This window comes from Bacillus rossius, chromosome 11, assembly GCF_032445375.1.
Source record: "Bacillus rossius redtenbacheri isolate Brsri chromosome 11, Brsri_v3, whole genome shotgun sequence".
Lineage (NCBI taxonomy): Eukaryota > Metazoa > Arthropoda > Insecta > Phasmatodea > Bacillidae > Bacillus > Bacillus rossius.
The window spans coordinates 33238068-33258369 of record NC_086338.1 but is presented as its reverse complement, the minus strand read 5'-3'; the positions used below and the strand labels follow the sequence as shown (position 1 = coordinate 33258369).

General features: G+C 37.2%; 1 protein-coding gene and 1 long non-coding RNA gene across 2 annotated transcripts; one reads left to right on the top strand and one right to left on the bottom strand.

Annotated features, from left to right (window-relative positions):
• The first annotated feature begins 3032 nt into the window (after positions 1-3032).
• On the top strand, positions 3033-4988 carry LOC134536780 (uncharacterized). Its single transcript, XR_010075877.1, has 2 exons — positions 3033-3172; positions 3466-4988. It is a non-coding gene; the product is annotated as an uncharacterized LOC134536780 (long non-coding RNA).
• Positions 4989-8411: 3423 nt separating this feature from the next.
• On the bottom strand, positions 8412-19141 carry LOC134536779 (damage-control phosphatase ARMT1-like). Its single transcript, XM_063376694.1, has 6 exons — positions 18183-19141; positions 16026-16131; positions 12283-12518; positions 11779-11941; positions 9715-9886; positions 8412-9199 (listed from the first exon to the last, which is right to left on the bottom strand). Exons 1-6 carry the CDS (start codon positions 18269-18271, stop codon positions 8613-8615), a joined length of 1353 nt encoding a protein of 450 aa, XP_063232764.1. The 5' UTR covers positions 18272-19141; the 3' UTR covers positions 8412-8612.
• Positions 19142-20302: the final 1161 nt, after the last annotated feature.

The window sequence follows — 20302 nt, the reverse complement described above, 5'->3', positions numbered from 1 at the left end:
TCTAAAAATTCCAGGATTAGCAGATTCTTGTGTCTCGTCGTGACCTCGCAGCGCGAGTTCAAGCGCCCCGCAAATGTTTATACAATCTATAATTTTAGACAAGACATAACGAATTTTTGTAACTTGCTCGTTTATATTTTGTTTAATGTTCAAACGGTAGGCACAATCAAGTTGTTGGCGAATGTCTAATTTCCCCAAAAGATGAAACTCCCGGACGGAATTCAAATGTGTTTCTGCACTCTCATGCTTCTTTATTTTTTGACTTAAGTGAGACAAATCTGAGACGCCAAAACTTACAGAACTAGATTCACCACTTCGTTTCGCGAAGAGCAGGCAGGTAAAACAATAGAGCCGGTTGGTTTCTTCGCATCCACAGATCCACGAGTTTTTCTCGTAAATGTCCTGCTTAAATTCTCTCCTGAACTCCCTATTTTTTGACTTAGTCACTTGCACTATAGTAATTTTAGGCATTGGCCTGCCTGCTTGTTTTATTTAGATTTTCCTTTCCAATGACAAATTAGAGAAAACCAGTGTTTTTATGTCCGAGACTGTTAACTTACTCAAGGCCATAACGAGTAACTTAACTTAGTAGTTAAAACAAACTTTTTAAACGTCGCACTAAACGCACTAAAGAAGAACAATAACACGTGACAAACAGCGCCGTCATCATTCTCGAAGAGCGAGCCAAAATGGGAGAAACAGGACATGAAATGTCGCGCCGCGCACAGGATAGTGTTGCGCACGCCTGGACTGTGCTCCTGGGCTGGCTTATGGGGAGCTACCCCCACCACGTCGCTCCAAGCCAAGCGGCGCGCCGTCGCCCGCCTAGCCACCATCGCACGTGCGATCCCAGCAAACAAAGCAGCGGCAAGCTGCGCTTACTCTACAGCGGCGGTTTTGGAAAATATTGCTAATGGTTATAAGACCAAATGGGTTGCATTTATTTATTATTCGATGTGTATGATATTTAAGTATTACAGTAGGCGCCTATTTAAATGAGGTGAGGGGGTTCACGTGCGAGTGTGATCTAATGCAATAACCGCCACTGCCTAGGAGTGTAAAACGTGAGTAATTAAAAGTGCCAAAAATATGTTTCCTCCATTTATGCACATCGTCACGTAACTCTCGTTTTCCGTCACATAGCAGTCAATAACTATTGTAAACTTTGATATTGTGAAGTAATTTGACATTATCTACGATATAAACGATATTTTGATACAAATTTAATTTTTTTACACACTATTTCATCAACTCAGAGGTCCTACAGATTGAGAGACTCTGAGCTCTACCGACTATATTTCAAACCTTACTAGCCGAGGAAATTAATTAAGATCCCTAAAAACATATAATAAAACTGTGTATTTTCGACGACCCCAAATAAAGACTTTTGTTTAAATTTTTTTTTTTTTAACGGGGGACCCCCCCAGGGGGTCCACCCCGCCAAAAAATGACTCTTTATTTTAAAAAGAGTGTACAAGGGTAATCACATGGAGGGAAAAACTTGATACATTTACATCAAATGAGAATTACAATAATTATAGATACATACATACATACATTGCCCCTTCCAACATTAAAGTCCTTGGGGACAGGTGATTAGTGTGAGGTGAGTGTTTTATTTACATTTTATGGTGATGGTGTTGATGAAGTGATGGTGTGGCCGGGTCCGTTGGCTCGGGCCCGGTTCTTGCGGTCGGTGTCGGGATCTTCGTTCGGTGGGGTGGTCAGGTAGAGGGTGGTGGAGTACCGTGGCGTCTTTGGTTCCACAGTGCCCTCTCGTAGGAGTGCGGGTCCCCAGGGTTAGCCGCCGGCCCCTCCCGCTAGGTCGATGTCCTCATCAGCGGAGTCCTCCTCCTGGAGATGATCCGTCGTGAAGAGCGGTCTTCTTGGGTGAGGTGGGTTGGGGGGAGGGTCGGTGATCTGTCTGATGAGGGGGTTGAGGCTGGTGGAGTATTTTTTGATGAATTTTGTGGTGGTTTTGGAGATGATGTCATTGATGTGGGGGAGTTGGGTTTGTTGTAGGAGTTCTTGTCGGGAGGTGGCGCGGGGGAGTCCTAGAATTAGCCTGGTGCCAAGGAAGAATGTTCTTGTGATGGGTCTGAGGTTATAGAGGGATGAATGAGACCAGGTGGGGCAAGCGTACGTGAGGTTGGAGATGATGTGTGTGCGGTAAATGGTGATTCGGTTTTGGAGGGAAGTGCCTGAGGAGGGACGGAGGACTGGGGCTAGTTGCCCCATGACTGCTCTGGTTTTGGCGCGGATGTTATTGAGATGGGGAAGGAAGGTGAAGGATGCGTCTAATGTGACGCCCAGGTAGCGGATTGTGGGTGACCAAGGTATGGTGTGCTGGTTGATTCTAGGGGGGTGATCGTGGTGGGGGTGGTAACGGGAGAAGAGGATAGCTTGGGTTTTAGTGTGGTTTAGTCCGATGCCGTGTGCAAGGAATTGGGTGTTGAGGGAGGTGAGTCCTCGGCTGAGGCGGTCCCTAAGCAACTGCTCTAAATGTGCGCATCATAACTCCTGATGGTTGAAATTCATGTGTGATCTGTGATGCCAAGTACCAGTTAGGTTTTGAATATAATTAGTAACTAAATAAATATAATTAGAAAGGGTAAATTTTGAACTCATTTTTAGTCTCAATAAATAACTATATATTTTATTTATGAGTGTTGTGTTATGTCATTTATAATTTCATTTGCCCTAGTGTATGTCTATGTATATTTGTACCTTTATTCAATTAATACTTAACTGTGGCTTACAGAACATCACATACCATTGGAGAGCCACATAAATAATATCGATTTTTCACAGTTCAACACAGCCCAACGTGTTATGTATTTTAGTCTCCATAGAGGTGGGGCCTACATACTGCACAGATCTATTTGAAGGCCTACACACGTATCTCTACAGGGGTGACTTTGTCTACCCTGTGTTGACTTTGTCCCACTACTTGAAAAAACATTTACTTGATGTTATGTCCTTTACCAGTACGAAGAAACAAGATGGCAATCATGGATTCCACTAGGTAGAGTTGGTAGTATGAATAAAAAAATAATGGGCGAATGCAATATTTATACAGTTGGTATGCACTACTGCAGTTATGTTATTGTTTATATTTTGGTGAGGAAAACTTTATATTGCAGGAGTTTGTTAGAATTTATTGAGAAAACTGGTAAGTAGTTAACTTTTTACCGTAATATCTCTACTTTAAGAAAATATATAGAAAGTGTTTTCATTGTTTTATAAAATACATTTTTGGAAATATCAAATAGCATTTTTACCTGCAGTCAGGGGTTACTTTTGTCTCAAAACAGATACCTAGTCAGAATGTTTCATTCAAACAAATTGTAAATGACTTGTTTGTATGGGTAGGCAGCACATTTTGTAGGTTAGGTTAGGTGGCACATATCTACCTTACTAATTGTACCAGTACTACATGTAGATGTTTTTATTGTCTGTTCACAGACTTTGTCGCTATGGCACGCAAGTATTGTCGTGTAGTGGGTGGCCGGCTCTATAAAAATTATGACAAAAAAAACATTAGACAGAGCCATAGATGATGTTGTACAGAAGAGATTTAGCCAACGGACAGCATCAAAAAACTGAAGAATGTTCACACCAAGACACCAGGTGGTCAAAGAGTTTTTAATGAACTGGAGGAACAGTCATTTGTTGACCATCTAATAAAGTTGTCAGAGTTTGGTTTTCCAGTCAATGAAAGTGATTTTCGATGGACTGTGAGTAATTATCTACAGCGTAAAAGTGTGACAGTGAAAAAATTTAAAGATAACACACCAGGATCGTGAATGGTCCACCAGGAGCCAGATACAACTGCACAAAAAGTGGGGGTTTGATGCTGTTGTGTTTGAGGACTGGTTTTGTAGTCTGTTTCTCCTCAGCGTGCGTCATTTACAAGGAGAAATTGCTCTCATTGGAGACAACTTTTCCTCTCACATTAGCACACAAGTGTTGCAAATTTGCCAGGAAAAAAGAATCAAGTTCATTTGTCTGCCGCCTAATGCAATCCACTTTCTCCAGCCATTGGGTGTAAGTTTCTGTGCACCATTGAAAAGAGCTTGATCACTTTTATCGTCTTGGCGTGACTCTGCTGAAGGGTCAAAATTCCCAAATATTCCAAAGGATAAACTGTCCAGTCTCCTGAAGTCATTGATGGAGCAGATTGAACAGAACAAAGAAGAAAATTTAGTTTCAGGATTCAGGAAGTGCGGCATTGTTCCTGTTGAAAAGATGTAATATTGGCACGGTTACCAAATGAAGAGGAAAATTCTTCTCTCATTGGAGAAGCTTTCATGGCATCACTTACTGCTCATAGGAACAGGGTGATAGGTGGTGATGCACCTAGGCAGAAAAGGAAGAAACTAAATGTTCCTGCAGGAAGGAGCATTAGTGTAGGGGATGTTGCCCAGTCATCAGTTAATGAACCACCTAAACTGAAGACATGCAAACATAATCAACGACAGAAGACCCCAACATTTCATGAAGAATCGTCTTCAGACATTGATGGAAATCATGAGGATATTGTCGTCAATGATTCAGATAGCAATCTAGAGACATTTTCCAACTCAGGTGATGACTCCGTAATCATTATAACCGCGAATCTCTGAAATCTGTGTGCAGCAGCAACGATTTTGTCATTATTACATACAACTCACAATATCCAGGAAAGATTGTTGACATCACTGAAGCTGGTCCAACAGTAGATTGCATGGAGCAGGGGAAGAATTACTGGCATTGGCCTCAGAAACGTGACATCTGGACGTATGAATGGGAGCATATTGTGAAGAAAATCGAACCTACAGGCACGTTTCTGTCAAAAGAAACACTGTTCGTAGTTCCAGAGTTGAGTTTTATGTTTAATAATAAATTATATTAAATTTGTTTTGTTAATATGTTAGATAATATTCTTCTTTTGTTAATGTGTTCAATCCAAGTTTACAATAGAAATAAATTTTGTTCATAGTAAAGAAGCTAATTGTGTTGTGTTCCTTCCTTCCCCCTCCCCATAACCCAATCAAACTCTAAATTTTTAACCCGACAACCCCCTCCCTTATCTATGCCGACAACCATCACAACACCTCAAAAAAGGCTTTTGTGCTTCCAAGCAGTGTTAAAATAAGGGTGAGATTGTCCCACTGGTGTATATTCAAGCTAAATCATGCTGAGACAAAGTTATCCCATGTTGAGGTGAGATTGTCCAACTTTTTTTACAAATTATTTAAAAAGGTGAGGAAATTTTTTATGTTTTTCATTGTGATGTCAAATTGTTCATTGGAATCTCTTCTATTACATAAAAAAATATATTAATGTAATAATTTTTAGCTATTCATTGATTTATGCAGTTTATCAGACAAAGGCAGTGAAAAATGAGCCTAAGTCACCCCAGCTGACAGTATTCATTGCATCTTTTTCGCCCCTTGGGTTATGTTAAGGTAGCTACAATACTGTAAAACCATTTGAATGGTATGTTTAGTTTGGTTAGTTACATTAAAATACTGTTAAATCATATGAATTGCTGGTTGAATTAGACAAGTCTTATTTCAAACACTGTAAAATGGTGTGAACGATGGGTTGGATATTGCAATCTGCATTAAAAATACTATTGTTGTCAATGTTAGGGTAGTAAGGTTAGCAACATTAAAAATACTAAACTACATTTTTCAGGACAGAAGTAAAAAAAAATAATAATTTCTGGATCTTTTTTTTTTTTTTATTGGAGCACCTCTAGGAAATTGCCATTATTTTAAACAGGGGTCGCAAGCTGCAGGTAGAGAAGTATTAAGTGTGTAAGCTTATTTCAGCAAACTGATGAGGAGGAGGGGGGGGGGGGGACATTTTCAGTTAAAACTGCAGAAAAATAAAAATTCAGATTTGAAAACTTTAAAAAATAAATATCAAAAGATTTGTGAATTTATTAATAAACATGAGATATTTCTACAATGATCTATATTGTTAAGGATGACAGATTTTTTTTTCTATATATTTTTTTAAATTTTTGGAAGATTATATATAAACAAAAACACAAAATAGTTTTTCAGTATTTGCAATTACTGCTTTATTATTTTTCAGTGCTGTATTTTATTATTAGAGGCAGTTTTTTTTTATGTACAAACTATTTTATTACATACTAGCTGAATTACCTGACGTTACTCGGACTAAGTCACCTTTGGGAGCTGATTTTCGGAAAACTACATCCTCAGTTGATCGCTATGTAATATAAGGAACACCACTGCTAAATTTCAAGTCTAGGACAGGGGTTCCCAAAGTGTTGGCCACAGCGCTCTGGGATGCCGTTTAGAAGGAACAGTGGTGCTGCGAGGCGCACCTGTTTTCTCTTCTTCGGAAACTAAACTTACTTACATTCACAATAAAGAATAAACAATTTAAATTTTGCTGCATGCATCGCTCGCTGCGTTCACCAGTACTCATGCTCGGGTTGTATTTAGAAATGAGATTTCACATCAGCTAGTAGGTTTGAACCCCTACTTAACTAATAGTAGACGTAAATATTGTATAGCAGCTAATCTGGGTAGATGGCCTGGATGGAGCCTCCAAAATGTGTTATAAAAGAACGTGATCTATGATCAGCTGGTTTACGGTGTTTATGTGTGCTGTTAGTTAATTAGGAGTGCCGACCTATGAGCTGACGGAAATCTCATTTCCGAACACAGCGAATGTTGGGTGCTTTGTGTTAATCGTGTTGCTTTGTGTTTGCATAAAAAGACAGTAGCAAAAGGAAAGATTTTTATTAAATAAGCAAGTCGATGTGAGAGAGATCAAGCATTGACAAGTGGCGGGCGAGCATAAAAGCGGAAATATCGCAAATACGATCAGCTATTTGACTTTGGCTTGACTTCAGGAGAAGTAAACTATGAATAAAGACAGCATTGTGTGCTCTGTTTAAAAATTCTAGCAAATTTTTAACAGGAAATTGCAAGATTTACAAAATAAAAAAAAAGTGTTCACTCATCAACTATCAGTTACTATTATAACAACGCACTGCTAGCATCTTTCAAAGTGGCATACCGGATGGCAAAGTGCAAAAAATGTCACACCATCGCAGATAAGCTCTTTTATCGGCTGCTCTCGACGTTAGTTTTAAAATTTACTGTTAAAATTGATCATCAAACCCATGTTTTTCGTAAGTGGAAAACATAGATGATGTGAGCTAGTAATATTTCTCAGGGGTAATCCCGTTTCCCACCACATTGATGCTCCATTCTCACCTCATCGCCTCTTAACAGTCTCAGGCGCTGTCGATGTTGACATGACTTTAAAACTTGCTTCTCTCCCTCTAAGCCGCTAGCAGTGGAAGGCAACACAGAGAATGCCTTTGTGCTACTCTCCGCCCAATTTCTAGGTTGCTTGCAGTAGAAATAAAAGGTTTACTTCCTCTTATTGTTCCCCAGTGAACACAACACTGATTAAATGGATCACGCACTGATTGAATGCAATTTAATTATTTTCCCTGCAACAGTCACATTCTCATAGAATGCTATGCTAGTTTCCTTTTGAGCGTGTACTAAGGCAACAGTTGTTATCTATACGCATTCCTAATTTTTGCAAGCAGTGCAAAGCTGTCTGAAATTTTTTGGGCAATTTTTTTTTGCTAAATAATTTATGGACTGACTTTACTGAAACATGTATTTTATTAAGTATGTACCAAGTAAAATATTGCAAACTCAAATTTTCCCAACACCTGGAAAAAATGTCACTGGTAGAGTTGGCCATGGAGATAGTTAACTTGTTAAACAAAGCACCAGCCAAATAAGTTACACAGGAAAATAATTAGCTTAGAATGGTGAATGGCTTGTACAATTTAATGCATTAATTTTTATTAAATATCATTTCTACTATTTGTAAATTAATGCAACACAAAATTTGTTTTCTTTTTCAGATCCGGCAGTTATCTGACACCAACAGTCACATAATGTGATTCGGCTAACAATATTCATTTCGGTTGATCAGACTGTTTTGCTATTCCTGGCACTATCATCATTGTTTGACAGTGTTTCAAGTTTTCCTGTCACATTCGTGATTACATTACTTTTCAATAAAACATGCAAATTGCATGTGCGAGTCTCACATGCATGCTTATGTTTAAACCTGTGCCTTTTTTCACTTACATGTAATTACATAACTTATATGTATATAAATGCATACTTCAGAATTACATAACTTTTTTTTTCTAAAGACACAATGACTCATTTCACCGAACAATAGTGGTTCCTCTTGCTTATTGATATATCTGTCCTTGAAGGTACCCATATGTAGAACCTTTTTTCCAAATTTATTTTTCAAATCACCATTTAAAAAATCCTAATTTCAAACCAAGATAGACAACAAACATCAATGAAACTCACCAGGTAACGTGTCAGACAAACAAAGTTAAGTTTTCTAGCTCAGAAACTTTACTAATAACACCACTATCAAAACACTTTAACAATGTAACACATTCTTGTATAGCAATTGATTTACCTGTAGAAATATTTCATGGACTTTCCTTCAAAACTATTTTTTGTTTTACATAAAAGTGTTTCATTTACAATACACAATTTACACTAAATAACGATCACATCTCCAAAGCTGTGATGCTATGATTTCCCAGAGTACTGCACTAATCCATAATCTCCCGTGGTATTCCATTTAGGATTTTTCGCAGACAGAGCCTCAGCCACCCCAGGCTTTAGGCCACATACGACCTCTGCTTTGATTGTCCGCACCGCAACCAGACAGGTCGGCTGGAAACCTTGCAAAGCTGTGCTGAAACTTTCCGTGGATGGCCAATTCAAGTCTGCCAAAAGCTTGCGGTAGTTCAAGTCACCCTTGAAGAACAATAGAGACGATGCTGAAAGTTTTTCGTGCAGTTTCGGGTCAATTTTTTGCATCATGCAGTATTCGTACGGCAACGTCCAGAAATCACTCTTGGTTAGCTCCAAGCGATCAGAGTCCAAGTAACTTTTCCATCTTTTCGACAGTTCAGGCAGACTTGCTGAATGTGAGCCCATTTCCGAGAGAATATCCACGGTCCACTTCACATCATCTTCCAATGCATCGGATACATACCAGGGAATAGATTTCAAATTGAAACGTATCTTGGAGGCAAATCCAAAAGTCAGTAAGAAATCTGCCAGGCAGAGATCTGCAAATATCTCGTAGCCAGAATTGTCGTTCACAAAGTCTGAAACATATAATTTATGTTACTTAAATTTGTTAAATGTTAAAATAAAAAGTTATTTATTTTTAAATTTTATATCCATATCTAAATGCAAGGGAAATTCAGGAAAAAAAAAAATTATTCAAACACTAGATTAAAATATTTTATAATAATATCTTGAATTCAGTTAACTCAAAATTAAGTATTGATATTTTTTTTGTGTGTATCAATATTTGTGTTAGTCACCCAGTAAAACCACACCTACAGTATTTAAAATTATTACAGCACATATTTTAAAAATAGTCTATACCATTCATATATGAACAGATCCTATAAATCCATCTACATTAGTATCTGAGAAGTCATTAATCATAATAATTTTTAATAACAAAAATATTATATCCAAATAGATGCTATCTATGTCAGAAATAACTACCAAAGCAATTTGCTATATTTAAATAATACTATAGAGATGAATAAAGTGTATACGTACGTATGTACAAGCACAATACATAAAATAATTTGATTTCATAACTTACCAATAGTTTTGTTAGCATTCCTGATTTCTGCCAGTTTGTTCCAAATCTTTTCTGTATCATCAACCAAAATAAACTCTTCCAAGCTATCTACTAATTCCATTGGGTTGTCGGAGGACGAAGAAGCAACGCCGAGAGAAATGGACATGTCAAAGCGATTGCCCCACAAGTTCAGCTGCAAGAAAACAAAGTATTCAGCGAGGCTAACTTAAACTTGAAAACAGAAACAGGATGTTAATATGGATGAAGTGAAACATGAAATGACTTTTATCAGTCTTTAGGTCAGTTGGCAGAAATTTTCGGTATGATGATTCACAGCATTCATCATGTTGTCAAGAGCCCTCCCTTGTAATATGGCAGAACTCAGTTTACACAGTGCAGTGAATCACACTCAATACCTGGAATGGCTCCGCTCAGATTCGTGATATGTACAGAGACAAGTGGCTCAGCAGAGACACTGGTCCTATTTTAAAGGATCTGGATTTGAATTTACCAAAACCACTCCAAACACAGGGTGAAATGGTTCCTTAACATAGGCACTGTCAAGACCGTTCAGAGAAACTTAGAGTCCGGGAGCAAATTATTTAGTTCTGCCCCCTCCCCATTATTTTATGTACAGTTTTTTTTTTAAATCCCACAATTAAAACAAATTTAAAGAACAACCATTTCTATGGTCATAACTGTAAATGTGAACTGCGTATACATATTGCATAACTTGTATATTAACAATAAACTTGTAATTTCGTACTACTATCAGGGTAAACTCATGCATTGAAAAAAATCTTTGAAACTCAACTCGGCCCCTCTGGTGCATATTTAAAGCAATCCTAACCTGCTGACCTAAAAGTGTACTTAATAGATCACAGTAATTAAATGGCGTGCCAATGACACTGTACAACTTCCACAGCCCCAGTAGGTGTTGGTTTCATTAGCCCAGGAGCATACGCAGAATTTAATTTCTTGACAGTAAGGGTGGGGGGGGGGGGGGGAAGGAAGGAGTTAGAACCACTTTGCCCACTGTTTGCATTCAAATTCTTTTTTTATGGTGGGAATGTTAGGTTATTTTTAGGATTTTGAAGAGGGAAAAAGAAGAGGGAGAGGGGGTGATGTACCGCCTCCCTGCATGTGCCCTTGTTTCAGTCTCGCACAGGATGTGGTGTTCGGCAGCTCGAGTCAGCAGCGTCAGCACTATCGGAACATCAACATGGAACTCTGTGTGGTCGTTATATACAGAGGAGTCAAGTCATGCAATACAACTATAGAAAGGCATTTACCGCTTCTTAAATTTCTTGGAAAATATTCACTGAACAGTAATTATATTAAACTTTATTAAGCAAGAAAGTCTGCGTGAAATGAAAGTTAATGTAACAATTCAAAGGTGGCCGAAATCTTTTGCAGTGATGAACATATATACATTTGTGTTGGATGAAAAACCAACTAATTTTGAACATTAAAATTTTTTGTATTAATTTTTTTAAATTACGAAATGTATAACTTTTTTTTAAATTATATATTTTTAAAAAACAAAATTCAACAATAGTTCTTTCATTTTAGATTGAATAAAATATGAGATTGTAGCAATTCGAGTATGAAAAGATAGTTTATGATAGAATTTTTTCTGAAAAGAAAATTGAATGAATGAAATATTCAGAGTTGCGATCATATGAAAAAAAAAAAAAAAAAGAGAGAGAGAGAAAAGTACTGGGACAATAATTTGAATAACACCTAGACAGTGATTGAGAATTAAATATTAATTTAATACAGATATACTTTAGTGACATTTTCTTTCAAAATCATCCACCTCCACACAAGCCAATCATTTGTATACAGTACAGCGTTCAACCTGCGGCTGTGGTGATCACTAAGATGTTGACCTCTGTAGCATGACTGATATGAGCACTGAGTGATTCAGCATCTGAGCATAACACGAGGTCTTACTGGGAACTGATCTGCATGACCTCTGATTGTGCGCTTCACTACACACTGAGCAAGCACATGTACCAAATATCGAAGAAATCTCTAGATGAATTTGGTGGTACAACAGGATTACATTAAACAATTATATACCTTCATCAACCTGATGGCCTCTTTCTTGACTTCTTCTGGCAAAAGATCAGCTTTATTCAGCTTCTTGATGAGGTAACTTGCGAAGAGAGCACATGAATCCAATGTATTAATCAGGCTTGATTCTTTCACTTTTTGGAAATAGTCAAAGTTCTGCAAGTTTTCACTGAAAAATAAACCAATTGCAGTGTAAAACTACAGAAGTCTAAAGAATTACCAGTTAAATTTTTAGTATAAACTCAAGACAGAAAAAAATTATTTCATTAATGCCATCATTAAATTTTAGAGCCACTTAAGCTATTACATTTCCAACAAATACAAAATAGTCACCCAATCAATATTACATGTACCCCTTTCTGTAGTAGACAAAGTTACAGTAAATAAGTTACTTGAAAACACCACACCAACAGGATAGGTTTCAAACTTTCACACACACTTTTTAATTGTGACCATGCATACATGTGTGTTGTACATTTACGTTGTTTTTAAATGATCTATGGAAATTACCTTAACTCGAAGATTTGCTTCAGTCTGCGATACAAGTAGCATTCCCAGTAAAGGAATACTGTGGAGTACCACTTCAAATCACCTCCTTCTTTCTTCGCTTGGTCTTCCAAGAGTTTATTCCACAAGGGAACATCACTACGGGATGTTGTTAATGGTATCAACGGCTTGTTGAGGTTGATTTCATTTCCTAGAGTTGACAATGACTTTAATACCGCCTGCAAGTCTCTTTCTGCTTCCTGGAAAATCATCCACACTATAGAAAACATTAGTAGTCTTGAAATGCACAGTGTCAGAGTTAATCGCTTGTGGTTAGATCAAGTACATATAATTCCTCATATATATCTTAACAGTTACAAAAAAAATGCATTCATTAAAAATACAGTAATATTAACTGCTGACTAAATGATGTTTTGTAAAATATACATAATTACAGGTAAATTAAAGAAATATAAAATTGACAATTCAACACCTTCCTTCACAAAGAACATATTAAAAGTATGGACTATTTGAGTGAAGAATTGAAGACTACATTGTAATAAAAACCTTAGTAGGTAAATTAAGAGTCCTATTTTACACCTACCAGTAGGCTATATATAAACTTATCAGACTTACTGGATACTCAGTTTATTTTCTGCTGGCTGGTAACAGTATGTCATAAATAGCTATCAATTATTGGCTTTCTTCAAATTTGATTTGTTGAGCTGTTGACTTGAGTAGTATTATGTTTTGTTATTGTGTCAAGTATTGTCCTATTACGATATTTGATAATGTGCAGAAGGGCGCCAGGGTCAGTGTAATGGCGGAGATCTAGGACCAGGCAAGTTGTGTTTGCCTTGCCAGATAGTTAGGAATATAACATCAATTACATTATTTTTAAGACCTACTGTTAACGCCAAAATTTCTTACAAAATTTGTGCATTTAAATGAGACCACGAAAATATTCAAGATCCAGTCAGAGGATCTTGCACCAAAAAGAAAACCAGCCACACATGACCAATGAATGCAAAAGAAAAAAAGAAACCTGTGTGCACCACCAGTTAACAAAATAAGAGAATTAATTAATTCTTATGGCGAGACATCCTCTAAAAAAAAAAAAATATCTAAAAGTGCTCTATCTAAATGCTAGGTCCAATAAAGATAAAATTGACTGTATACATGTTACTTCTGCAGTGTTTAGGCACTGAAGATATGTGTATCAGAAACTTGGGTGCAAGCAAATGAATGTGTATATTTGTATTTTAATAACTTCAGCAGTTTTTATTTATACACTTGTGAACCAGCAGTAGTGATGGTTCTATACTTTTCAGAGCCCTGGACTACATATTTACTTATATGGAGGCCCTTCACCAGAAAAATTGAAAAAATTATAGCATAGCCACCACCAGTTTTGTTGTGTGTGTGTGTGTTTTCACAAGTAATTTAACTTATCTAAATGTGATATGGACACAGTGCAACAGTAACAGGTTAAAAAGGCTGCAAATTCTACAAAATAGAGCGGTAGAAATATATTCTCTAGGTAGGTACCTAAATTGACACCAACTGATTTATATGCTTTTACTCACATGCTTCATTCACCTTACTATGTCTTTTGAAAAAAGTTCTTTGTGCTAGTAAAAAATCAAACGAAATATATAGTGAAAAGTCAAATGACTACACAGTAACTAGGTCGATGGTACATACCTACAACCGACAGAAAAACAACAGCTTGGACCTAGCAGCAGTGAAACACAAAAATTTTGGTCTAATATAATATAACTTACGTATGTATATTGTCATCAAAAATCTAACAAAATTCTACAGTGCTTGCAATCCATCACAAATCTAGGTGTATTTAAAAATTATATTAAAAACTCATCTCTGGGAAATGCATCTGAGAAGTAGATTGTAACGACATTTACATAAAAAAATTAAGAGCCAAAAACACTAATGGTGTAATAACATTTATATGACTACACGGTACTCTGTTCCTTAACCATCCAACATTCCTAGGTTAAAGTAGACTATGACGCCGTCCCCGCTACCTCTGATTATTTAAACGTAATTTTTGTTCGGTTCGTGTTCTCAGGGAGGGTTCGGCCTTGTGGCTAGAGGTAGGGGTCAACGCAGTAGGGCCCCCCGAGCTGTTATGGCCGCTCGGGATGCCTGAATAATAACACAAAGCTTCTGAAGATAGTTGGTGAATTTAATACAGCACAGCCCAATACATGGTGCTGCCCGCTCTGGCCGTAACGGTTTTCCCGACGCGACTAGTCACACGCGCAGCTCACTTCCTCAGTGGCGGCTCACGATTTATATGTGCGTGAGGGGCTAACTCGTACACGTGATGCGATAGTTACAAAAAATACACTCTGACATGGCACACGATATCTTGACGCATAATACACTACACTATTACCTAACTCTAAATAAACTGGGCTAGCAGCACGTAGGCCCGTGTCTCCGGCGACTCTACGTGGTGTCTAGGTGTGTCCCAGGGACTGAGTCGTTATTAAGTTTGATGGCGCAATGCCGTACGACGGTGATACATAAGCCCTGACATGATCGATAACACTTAGGCGAACAACTATTCCACTAATACATTACACTTGATAAACTGGGCTAGCAACACGTAGGCCCGTGTCTCCGGCGACTCTACGTGGTGTCTAGGTGTGTCCCAGGGACTGAGTCGTTATTAAGTTTGATGGCACGTGTCGCCTGCTGGCTGCCCCGTGCGGGCCAAAACTAAGTAGCCGATAGGCTAGGTTGGACGTGAAGCGCCGACGTAAAACCACATAATCTCCCCACAGTACTTACGTATGACGTAGAACACTCATCTCGGAGCACTGATTAAATTAAGTTAAGTACCTCATGGTAAAGTTAGGCCGACCGCGGAACAGTACAAAAAGGTTGAAAAGAAATTACACTATTGAAAACTACATGTCGGTGAATGCAAAGGTTGAAGGTTCCGCGTTGCGCGCAGGCTGCCGGCCTGGGTGAGCTCTCGAAGGACACTGACGGTGTCGCCGCGCATGACCCCCCTCCCCCGCCAGCCCTCCCGCGGAAACGTGTGAATTTCGCGGGAAACTGAACCGGCCATGTTCGGGACAAATCGCACAGTGAAACATGATTTTGCAAAAACTTAATTATTAATTAATGGAAAATAATGTTTAATAAAACCTGTGGAAAACATAATTAAAATAATTTGTTGTAGTGCGGCGGAGGGACATGCCACACCCGGCCGGATCCTTCCGCCGGCGCAGCACTCGTTGCATGGTGTTCGCCTCGTCGCACGCACTGCACTTTGCTGCGCGCACGAGCGCGTTCGATGCACACGTTTTTACGAGACGTTGATGAGGCATAGCGGTCTATGCGACAGAGGAGCATTGGCGGTCGGCGTCAACTATTGTGTATCATGAATTATTACAATAATATGTTGCTTATATAGTGTGTACGTATCCACTGTTTAATATCTTTCCTTTATCTGTTATGTATACACAGTTTAATGCCAGATACTGGGTATTTGTTATGTATCCACTGTTCATTCAATATGTATTGTTTATTTAAGCTTCCTGGTTTCATCACTGCTAGAAATCCTTACTTTACTATATAACTGAAATAAAAGTATTCAATCATCTACCCCCTGTCTTGTCCCATGAAACTAGTGGTACAGTTTCTGCATGTGAGCTTAAGCCCATAGAAAAAAAAAATTAAAATTAATAAATATAGTTGTATAAAAATGATAAATCCAAACAATTTTTGCTTACCTGCCCAAACTTTTTTACGAGATCATTCTTGTCCTTACACAAACCCTCAGCAAAATTATTTAGAATCGCTGGAATACGTTCCTTTAGAGTAGCATATGCAAAACTCCTGAAAATTTAAGAACACTTTTAATTTCAACCAAATTATAAACAAAATTTTATTGTATAACTTGACCTTATTGCATATTACCTTAAAATATCTAGCTTAAGTAAAGGTGGGACCTAACAGAACCTTGTCAAGGATTTAAAGTGTGCACATTGTTTCATAATTTCAGTGTGTAAAGGACAGGCAAGAATAAACTAAATGCCAAGGTTTTAAATAATAATAATAATAATAATGTATTAACTGCTTCCTTCTCCTCACTCCTACTCTAGACAATTACCCTGAAATTTTCTTGTTTTCCCTCTCCAACCAAACAATTTCCCTCGTATCATCAATCAATCTAGCAATATAACATAAATATATTGAATTGCAAACACTTATCGAAACACATTTAATTTTGACAAAACAAGTCAATGCTTTTTCAACACACAATGGGTCTGTACCACTCTGCCTTGCGAGACAGTACTTACATCGCTTTGTCTGGGCCCTTACATGTATCTGCCCATTCACTGAGCATCTTCCATGGGAGACTTAACACAAGCCTGCGGTTGAGGTGAATTGTTTATGTTACTTCACATGCCAACAGCTGGGAGCAATGTGAACAGCCTTATCTCAGGTTTTGAGGATAATTTAGCAGAGCCTTGATGAATCTCCAGTGTGTGGCCTAGTGTTCCATTCCTGGTCTCACGCACAGGTCAGTGAATTATGTACCACCATTGGACGAGGATGTTTGTGTTGTTGCTCCTTGTTGCACTAACTACCTACTTGCCAAGGGTGATATTAAGGCTTCACACACACCTTAACCACACAGGTGCAAATAGTGATTATGTGACTGTTGACTGGTACTGATTTACTTTCGTTCCTTGCACAATTACATGAGCGTTCTCCAAACAAACAATAAAACTCCCTAAGGAAATAATTATTAGTTATGCCGTTTATGGAAACAATAATAGTATAGGCACTTAGGCAGGTCTTCCGCTAAATAAAATAAAATATGAAAGACTGATTGTTAATAATAATTACTAAATACAGCACAAAACATATTACACTTATTCTGTTTACTAAGTAGCTCTTAGCTAAATTAACACTAGTACACTGCAAAGTTGATGTCACAGGGGAAGATGAGCAATGGGCTGGACCCCAACAAAGAAGGCCCATGTCAAAATGGTAATCCATAAGATATGCATTATTGTTAAAATAATAATAATAATGTAGTAATTCTACACAATATATTTAGACACACTAGTTATAAATATCAAACACTGCATTGAAACTCTGTTATACAAAGTGCTATGATATTTTATAAAATCAAAAATGCACAAACTGCATCAGCCATTACATATTTTTGAAGTTATATTGGCAAATAATCCATTTAAAGTTGAAGTCACATTTTTTTTTACTTGCACACATGGTCAGTTAGGAGATTTTTAAATAAGCTGTTTTTAAGTCAAATTTCATACAGAAATTACGGTCAAAAGTCGATTTAAAAAAATGAAATTAGTTGGAATATACTAAACGAAATTAAGCTTCGCGCGCTATTCTCTTGATGTTTACGAAACATCCGGTTGACAAAATACCATAGACTAAAAGTGAGATAGACAACGCGCGCAGGAAGAGTAATGCCAACATCATGGCCCCAACATTGTACATCTCTTTTAACAAATTCGTCAAAGAAAAACACATTTTTTGTCTCATCTCGAGGAGATATTAAGGGCATTTTAATCCTATTGATTTTGAATCCGACAAGTATTTATCTGCTTATAGGTTATGCCAAGAATTCCTATATTTTTCTAGTTTTTTATTTGATGACCATCACAGAACAAAAGTGTTAAGTAGTCTTCAATATAATTTACTATTTAATGAAGATACTCCATTATAATTAATTCACAAAGTCACTACTTCGAAACCGTGCTTTAGCAAACCTTTTTTGTGCATTTGAGTAGAAGTACTGCACCGGCTACATGCTTTAAGGTTACAAGAAACTAACCGAAACAAACGCCCATCAGCGGAAAACTTTACTAAGCAAATATAAAATGTAACTATGAAAATGTACTTACTGTTTGTATTTTGCTGAAAAAGGAACACGGATAGGTGTAGAAGTGTTGATTAAATCTTCAATTTCTTCACTAGTGCACGCCGGGTCCATGTTTATTGATGTTCACTCAGCACCGATCAAGGACACATGGTCTCAGCACGACACAAATATAAGAAAAGCGTTCACGAGCAAATTTGGTGCTCGTCACGTGTCACGTGCGTTATGTTTCAAGGCTCAATTATTACTGTCAGGTTTACGTTGGCAACGAGCAAGTCGATCTCGTACACAGATAAACATCCTCCCCTTTTATTATTGGCGCCCTGTTACTTGTAGAGGTGTAAAAGTAACGAAAAAATGTGTACCCGTATGTATTCGTTACTATAACAATTAGTACTCGTTACTTTCGTATCGTTACTCGTTACTTTCGTATCGTTACTCGTTACTTCTGATACCGCATGACATGGCACATGCTATGTTATGTAACAGCATCGAATCGAGTCGTATTTCGTACGCGTACAGTATGACGTCGCGTAAATAAAAATAAATAGAATATAAACAATTAAAAATATTTGATAATTAACAGCTTTTGTTAACCAAGAAACAATTAACTCTCATTAGAGCGGCTTTATTATAATATATCTTTTAAGATAAGAACATAAAACGTGAAAATACGCGATTATAAAAAACAAAAACATACATATTTATAATTTGTAAAAAATACTTTCTTACGTTGTTTCTGTTCGAATCTAAAACTTTGTCTACACACACAATACCTTTAATAAACAGTAAAAAACTTGGACGACGAATTTCCAAATCATACTTTTATTAATAAACAAACATCGTTCTTTGTAACGAATACGCGCGCGCATGCGTGAAACATACGAAAGATGCGAGTAACGAAATGCATTCGTGTGTAACGTTTCGTTACTCGTTACTAGATGCCGCACCCGTTACTCAGTAACGAATACATACGGTTTGCTACAGCTCTAGTTACTTGTCAATTAACTGAATACATATACCTAGTAACGTCATGTTCAAGCAATTAAAAAATATCGGTTCAGGGAAATTTTGTTTGATGGAACCCATTGAACTTTATTAAAATTACTAGGTAAATTGCAACAATCCATTTAATAGTGACTTCCCGTGCAATGGTTCAAATGAAGGTGGTGTTTTAAAATTTAGTAAATTTTGCTTGGTAATCTAATATAACCCATGAAAAAATGTAAGAAACAAAAAATACATATTGCCAACCTAGCCTACTCAGGTGAATTGCAGGCAACCACTGCTTACTGACAGTGAGCCATAAATGGGTGAATTAGAGAATGTTACTAATGTTTAACATTTATGAAATTTAGCTTACCTGAACTGCAATTGGGTCATGCTTAAATGAACATTTTCACGAGTCTAATGACCTGCATGCATGCAGTGAGCAAGGTGAAGCTATTAAATTTAAGAAGCTAAGCTACCAATCTCCTTTTTATAGGTGTTGAAATAAAACTATTTTTTTTTATGTAGCAAATGATGCCAACCTAAGATGTATACCAGATCATGAATATGTTCTTTCATTTTGAGTTAAAGACAGTGATTTTTTTTTCAGCAGTTATCAATAGTGCTTAGATAATTACAAATGAACTGTAATAATGGAAAAACTCACAAATCAGTGTTGGTGAAGCACGATGCAATTTACTGCATTGCTTTGAAGCTATTTTACACTCCACACTGCTAAATGCCACTAAAGTGAACTAGTTTTACACACTTTTAAAACGTAGATACACTCCACAATGCCAAGTTCGCGGGCATCACTTGTCTCAAGTATTTCTCCCCAGTTTCCTATATTGTCTCTATTTCAGTATCTGACCTAATTCATAATGGTTTTATTGCATGGGGTCACATCCATCAAATGAAAAGAATTTGAAAGTAGTTTCCCTGAAACGAAGTTCTGCATATGCTTCTGCATTCAGCCTACCCTATCCTAGTCAAGCCTTAAACAGGTGAACCATTAACCATATCTTAATAAAAGGATATAACAAAAATAAAAAAAAAATTAAAAAAAAACTGAAAAAATATTGCATGATTAGCAGATTATTAAAACTGTAGGTATTCAACCTAACCTGATGGAGATTTTTCTAACAGATATTTTAA